This window comes from Diceros bicornis, chromosome 31, assembly GCF_020826845.1.
Source record: "Diceros bicornis minor isolate mBicDic1 chromosome 31, mDicBic1.mat.cur, whole genome shotgun sequence".
NCBI classification, from domain to species: Eukaryota; Metazoa; Chordata; class Mammalia; order Perissodactyla; family Rhinocerotidae; genus Diceros; species Diceros bicornis.
In genome coordinates, this window is record NC_080770.1 from 19,772,962 (window position 1) to 19,780,286 (window position 7,325).

Below are 7,325 nucleotides of genomic sequence, written 5' to 3' on the forward strand. Positions count from 1 at the left end.
TATTCCTGAAAATTTGAACAATCTTAATTATTCTTTGGTTTGGAAGAATAAAGTTACTTTTCCAAGGTCACACTGTCAACAGGTGCTAAATCTGAGATTTTAATACAGGATTTTAGTGTTTAAATGTAATGTATATATAAATATAATGTTTAAATATAATCGTTCACAATTGTCTGGTCCAGAACGCATCAGTTAAGTAAAGGTTAGAGTTGTAATGTAGCTGAACTTTCCCTGTGTATGTCAGTTAACATGTATTTTGCAATGAATTCCTTTAGTAGACCACCTGTTGGTGCATTTTTCAAAATTTGCTTGCACTGTGTTATGTCTTTTCACTCTGCTTCTTCCTATCTACCTAATTCCTGTTTGGTCCCTGACTCAATTTAATAAATATTTATGTATGTAATCTGTGTAATCTTGAAAGAGAGAGAGAGAGAGATAGAGGGAGAGAGAGAGAGGGAGAGATGGGAGAAGAAAGAGAGAAAATGAGGAAATTTGTAAACATAAATGTATTTTTTGTGATGCCTGAATTATACATCAATATTTTACATTATTGATTGAGGATTTATAAGTTATTTTATTAATATAACCACTCAAACTAAACTAGAATTTATTATAATTCAGTTGGGAGTGTGAGTTATCATGAATAATGTATGACTTGTCTGAATTAAAATAAATATCAATATTTAGCTTAATTAAATTTTTTTTATCTAGAATTCTGTAAGGATTAAATGAGGTTTTTTCTTCATAATCCCACTCTTAAAAAGCTATTTAATCAATGTATTAGGAAAATCTGTCACATAAAACTGGGAGAACCTCCTGGGAAAATAAGACACGTGGCTTTCTTTTCCTTCTCATGATAGTTGCTCATTCTCTTCTTGCTGCATGGTCGTCTCAATATGACAAAAATGTAGTGTGTTTCATGTTAGGAATATAAATCATCTGTAGGTCACTGAATTCAGCCAGGCCTGCACACGGCACATTTTTCACTACTTTAGATAAATTTGATCTATGACAAGCTGAAGGAAACACACGAGTCACCATGCTGAAACCCTGCTCCTAAATATAATAGACACAATATTTAAATATGATTCAATGATAGAGGATTTCTATCCAGATCCGGATGACTCTTTAACTTTTTGTTTATCATGCACTTTCCTTTCTTTATACTCCACTGAAAGAGAAACAGTTTGACAACGTAAAGAAATATACCAAAAATAAAACAAAATACTGTGATTTAAATAATGATTTTATTCTGTTAGCAATAGTGTCTATAAAAAACATATCATCTATTATTAGGTAATATTTATTTTATAGAAATTTTAGAAACTTCTTAAAAAACTGTAATATATTAAAAGAATGGCCATGATTGATTTTGACAGAAATATTTATCAAAAATACGCCCAAAGACTTTGCAGGGATAAAGAACATATGTATAGAGAAAAATTTTACATTGGTATTTGGTTAAAATTTGAAAAATATTAGTAGGATAATAAATTGTGGAGGGCAAAATGGACACAGTGTTATGTGTTTCGAAGAAAGAAAACTGAAAAACAAAACGAAACAAAACACCATGCTCTGTCTTTGTTTGCAAACAAGTTGCATCTACCTCCAGAATAACGTCTATTGTTCTATTCACCACTGTTCTAGAAGTCCTAATGATATGGAAAATAGCCAGAAAAGACATCAAACGGTTTGGTTGGAGAAGACTGCTTCTTAACATGTAGAAAAGTAAGTCTGACTTATTGCATTTTCTAGCCATCTGGGAATCTTTTAAGATTTAAATAATTTTCACACTGATTTTATAATTTATTTCAACCCAGTCTTGTGAGAGAAGTGTATTTGCTCCCATTTTGCTAATTATGAACATTAATGAGAGACATTTCATGCACACTGTTGAAAATCTAGAGTTAGCGCTCAGATGTGTAGTACTTTCTATTATAATACTTTCTGATTTAAAAATTTGTATATTCATTTGTCTTTGTGAATTTTAACATGATGTAATAGGACAACAGGAGGGAGTAAATGTAACAGAAAATATATTAAAAATTAAACCAAGTAAATTGGCTGTTTTTTAACAAGACAAACTTACCAAACAACTGAATGAAATAATTTCTTTACTTATTTATACAGGGTAACGCATCCACTTGGACCCAACTTCTTCATCACTGCCTATTCCCTCACTGCCAAGGATTCCAACAGGCCCTCTCAGAAGCAAACACGAGGCTATAATTGGATGGGTTCTATTTTCAAAAATACTGCATTTAGAACATATAAATAACTGAAATGCCAGGGTTGCCATCAGATGTAGATTTATACACAATCCACGTGAAGAATGTGAGTGAAATTACTGTGTTTATATTGATGGGCTTCACAGATGATTCTGAGGTGCAAGTCTTCCTATTTTTGCTCTTTCTAGCAATCTATCTTTTCACTCTGGTAGGAAATTTGGGACTGATTGTATTGGTCATTGGGGATTCCCGGCTGCACACCCCTATGTACTATTTTCTGAGTGTGTTATCATTCCTGGATGCCTGCTATTCTTCAGTTGTCACTCCAAAATTGTTGCTCAATTTCTTGTCAAAGGATAAAACTATTTCATTCCTTGGATGTGCAGCACAGATGTTTTTCTATGTTACATTTGGGACCACAGAATGCTTTCTCCTGGCTGCAATGGCATATGATCGCTATGTAGCAATCTACAACCCTCTGCTGTATTCAGTTAGCATGTCACCCAGGGTCTATGTGCCGCTTATCGTTGCTTCCTATCTTTGTGGCATTTTGAATTCTTCCGTGCACACAGGAGCGGCATTTACTCTATCCTTCTGTGCATCCAATGAAATTAGACATTTTTTTTGTGACATCCCTCCTGTCCTCGCCATTTCTTGTTCCGACACAAGCAAAAACCATCTTCTAGTGTTCTACTTCACGGGCATTATTGAGATAGTCACTATCCTGATCGTCCTGGTCTCCTATGGTTTCATTCTGGTGGCCATTCTGAGGATGCATTCTGCTGAAGGGAGACGAAAAGTCTTTTCTACATATGGCTCTCACCTAACTGGAGTGTCACTCTACTATGGAACAGTCTTCTCCATGTATGTGAGACCAAGTTCCAGCTACTCTTTGGACCGGGACATGATAGTGTCGATTTTTTACAGCATTGCCGTCCCCATGCTGAACCCCATCATCTACAGTTTAAGGAACAAAGATGTAAAAGAGGCAGTGAAGAGAGTGTTTGGGAAAAATTGGTTTATCAGTAAAGTATATTCTTCAGATTAAACATTAAATTGAAACCAATTAAGGTTAATGTTAGTTGTCTCCATATTGAAAAGTTATGATTAAAGTGTTTTTTTTTTTGGTTTCATAGTTTCTTTCTGTTCTTCTCAGAAATTTTTAATCAAAGGTCACAGTCAACCCAATATCCACACAGTCTTTACACGTGCAGAAAACTGTCATGCATCTGCTTCTGTTTATATACATATATAAATATATGTCCCCCGCGTACACAGAAACATATATACACACATATATACACATATATGCTGATACGGTTGTATTATTTTGCTAGGGCTGCCATAGCAGAGTACCAAAGACTGGATTGCTAAAACAACAGAAATTTATTTTATCACTTTTCTGGATGCTAGACTTTTAGGTGAAGGTGTTGACCAGGTTGATTTTTTCTGAAGCCTTTCTCTTCCTGGTTTGCAGATGATCATCTTCTCTTTATGTCTTCACATGATCTTTTCTCTCTGAATCTTCATATCCTGATCTCTTCTTTTAAGGTCAACAGTCATATTGGATTAAGGCCCACTCTAAATGCCTAATTTTAAGGTAACTACCTCCTCAAAGACTCTATCTCCAGATTCAGTTACATTCTGTGGTACTGGGGGTTAAGATTTCAATATGCAAATATTGGTTTATTTACGCACACACATAGGCATATATGTATGCAACAATTACATTAAATTGTAAGTATTATCTTTCATCTCTGTGTCACTCAAATTGGACAGGCTCCAGTAGCTGCAATCATAAATAACTTTATAATTATATCTCCTTAGCTTGAGCAAATACCACCTAACTGATAACAAACCACAGATCACATAGTCCCAATCCACTCTCCATGGGGTCATTGACATCTGACTCCAGTTCAAAGCACTCTGCTCCATCCTTAGATCAATGCCTCTGCAGCAATCTAATCCCAGCCTGTGGTTTAAGGACCACAGAGTATGTGTTCAAATTCCTGGTGTCCATTATCCTGTTGTTTGTGAGGGTACATTTCTCTCTCTTTTATTATTTTCCTATTTCATCCAGAGCATGGACATTAAACCCGTTTTTATTCTCTCATAGAATACAGAGACTAGGCATTAGCATTTACGAAGATTACAGTTAAACTCAAGAATGACAAAAGACAAGCACAATTCGGAGAATAAGGTACAACTGGCTGGCAGATTGGGCTCTTCCCACAACTAAGCCCCAGCTGTCTTTATGGGGTTCCCTCAGGGCTGGTCCTGACTCAGCTTGGCTTTTTTTTCATGACTCCTACCTCTCTGTGACGCCGCTTCTCCTCAGTGTCCAGGCCCAAGAACCAGGGTACAGAAGAGAGGCTTTACTATGTACATGTGCAGCACTGTTGCCAACAGACCTTATCTGCATTGCAAGATTTGTCTTCTTCAAAGTTTCTTATAAGAGGTAGTGTTTTTTTCTTCCTTACTTTCTTTCATTATCATTGTTGTTATTATTATTATATTTTGTAAAAACCCGTGTATTATCAACAGAACAGTCTTCTAGAAAATAGAGTGCAACCCCAGAATGTTTCTCTAAAGTGGAATTATTAAGTTTAAGTAACATCTCAGCATTTCACACACAGAGCATCTCTTACCACGATAAACCCCCCCACAATTTTTCTGCATTTCCTTTCTCATGTTTGGAAGGCTCTGCACACTGCTATTCACATGATTTTTTCCTTTACATGTCTCTTGTTAATGAGGATCTCATTGACTACATTATATTCACAATTTATCCCCATTGTATCTCCTCGTATTCCATCTTCCTTAAATTTTCCCATTGTGCTTAGTATTATTTTACATAATATGCATGTTAACTTATATTTAATTTATTGTCTAATCCATTTTCCTTGGCCTGGAACCATGTCTGACACATATTGCTGCTGAATATGTATTCCCTTAATGAGTGGATATTTTAGGTAGTGTACTGTCAAAAACAGTTTATTTAATTCACTTTAGATATATATGAAACAGAGCTAGCACTTTTCATTTAGCTATTTGTAGGTTGTTTTAGAATTTCTGATTTGTTTTTCCCTTTTAAATTTTTCCTCATCTTTCCATTGGTCTACTTTGCTATTCTTTTCTAACTTTCTGGTTTGGATGTGGATTTTCCAGTGTCACCATGTCGGAGGCATCCCACGTATTTTATTCTCTCACACTTTCATTATCAATATTTCTGACTTTTTCCATATTTCTCTTTGAATTAGGAGTAATTTAATTAGTTTTAAATGGCTAATGGAATAGTTTGAGAAGTGTTTTTTTCTATAATTGTCATTTATTTCAAAACAGAATGCAGTTTGCATTTTTTTCTGTATTCAGACATTTTTTGCTAATGTTGGCATTTTTTACAAATGCTGCACATATTCTTGAAAAGAAAGAGAATCTTCTTTTATTGTGATCAACAGTTAGTACATACTTATCTATAAAAACAAACTTATTACCTGGTAGTAATTTTGTTATGATTTTATTAATGATTGGTTGACTAAAAATATATAATAGAGATGTATTAGGTTTTCCTAATGTTAAAATGCTTCTATGTCTTTGCGTCTCCCATATGAGAAGTTTTCTGATTTATGATATTTGTTGCTACAATACTTTTTGCATAGATAACACTCACTGCTAAGTTTTCACTGTGAATTACAGTCTTTCATTACAAAGTATCTATTTTTAATTTATTTGGATGCTGTTCCTTGCATTCTGTATTTCTTGATATTAACATTAGAACCAATGCTTTCTTTTCATGTGTATTACCTAAATATGTCTTTGCCTGAGCTTTTATTTTTATTTTACCTTTCTGAAACACTTCATAATATATTTGGATTTAAAAAACTATACTGAATGTCTTTTATTTTTTAAGGTATGTTAGGTACATTTTTAATTATTGCTAAATATATATTTAGTCTTTTCTTTGTCATATGTCCATAATACAAATATGTGTCATACACATACAGATGCATACACAAGCGTATATACACAGTCATACTTACAGACAGAAACACATTTATATTATCCCCATTGTCCCTTTTTAGATACAGTCTCTTGGTTTCCTACTATGAGAAATATTGACGTTAGTAATTAACAGTTAAATTTCAGTTTTGCTACCTTTAATCCTATACTCATATTCAGTTTCCTTGGTTCAGTTTTATCTTGGCATGGAGTATTGTTTTTGAAAATTGTTTTGTAGGAAATACTGACTTTAGTATGTATAATTTAGTACTGATCATTCTTTGGTGACACAGAACATAATGTACTCTTTCAAAGGGAAATTTCAATTCAGAAAAAAGTCTCAATCATAGCTTGTGATATTTTTGCTGTTGCTTTGGCTTAGTTTTCTTCTTTGAAGTATCAATTCATGTGCATGTTCTGCTTTCTTTATATATTTCTTCTTATCATCTATTTCTCTTACTGCTGTATTTTTATGGGACCTATTCACTTTTTCTTTGTTTGTTTCATGTGATCTTTTTTTCTTTATCAAATGAAAATGATTTTTAGAGATATCTAAGGTTTAAGATATAATTTTTGGTATGTTTAAAGAGTTGTGCATTTTCATCACTCCAAAATAAGAGCTTGCACTGGCTAACAGTCATTCCCTATTGTCCCACCCCTAAACCTAAGAACTACTAATGCACTTTCTATAGATTTGCCTATGCTGGATATTTAATATAAATCGTATCATACAATATGTACTCTTTTGCATCTAACTTATTTAACTTAGAAATATGTTTTTGAGGTTCATCCGTGTTGTAGCATCTATCGGTACTTCATTTCTTTTTATTGTCCAACAGTATTCCTTTGTGTGGATATATGACTTTTTGTTCATCCATTCATCAGTTGATGGACACTTGGGTTTTTTCCACTCTTTGGCTATTATTCATAATCCTTATGAACTTTTTTGTACAAGCATTTAAGTGAACATATGCTTTCAATTATCTTGGGTAAATACCAAGCAGTGGGTCCAGACACAGAGGGTTTCACTGGTGATTTCCACCATTTAAAGAAGAATCACTACCAATCTTTCATAGATTCTTCCAGGAAATAGGAGAA

General features: G+C 33.7%; 1 protein-coding gene across 1 annotated transcript; it reads left to right on the top strand.

Annotated features, from left to right (window-relative positions):
* Positions 1-2,147: 2,147 nt before the first annotated feature.
* Positions 2,148-3,276, top strand: LOC131395405 (olfactory receptor 5T1-like). The gene has a single exon (XM_058527292.1). It carries the CDS (start codon positions 2,284-2,286, stop codon positions 3,274-3,276), a length of 993 nt encoding a protein of 330 aa, XP_058383275.1. The 5' UTR covers positions 2,148-2,283.
* The last annotated feature ends 4,049 nt before the right edge of the window (positions 3,277-7,325 follow it).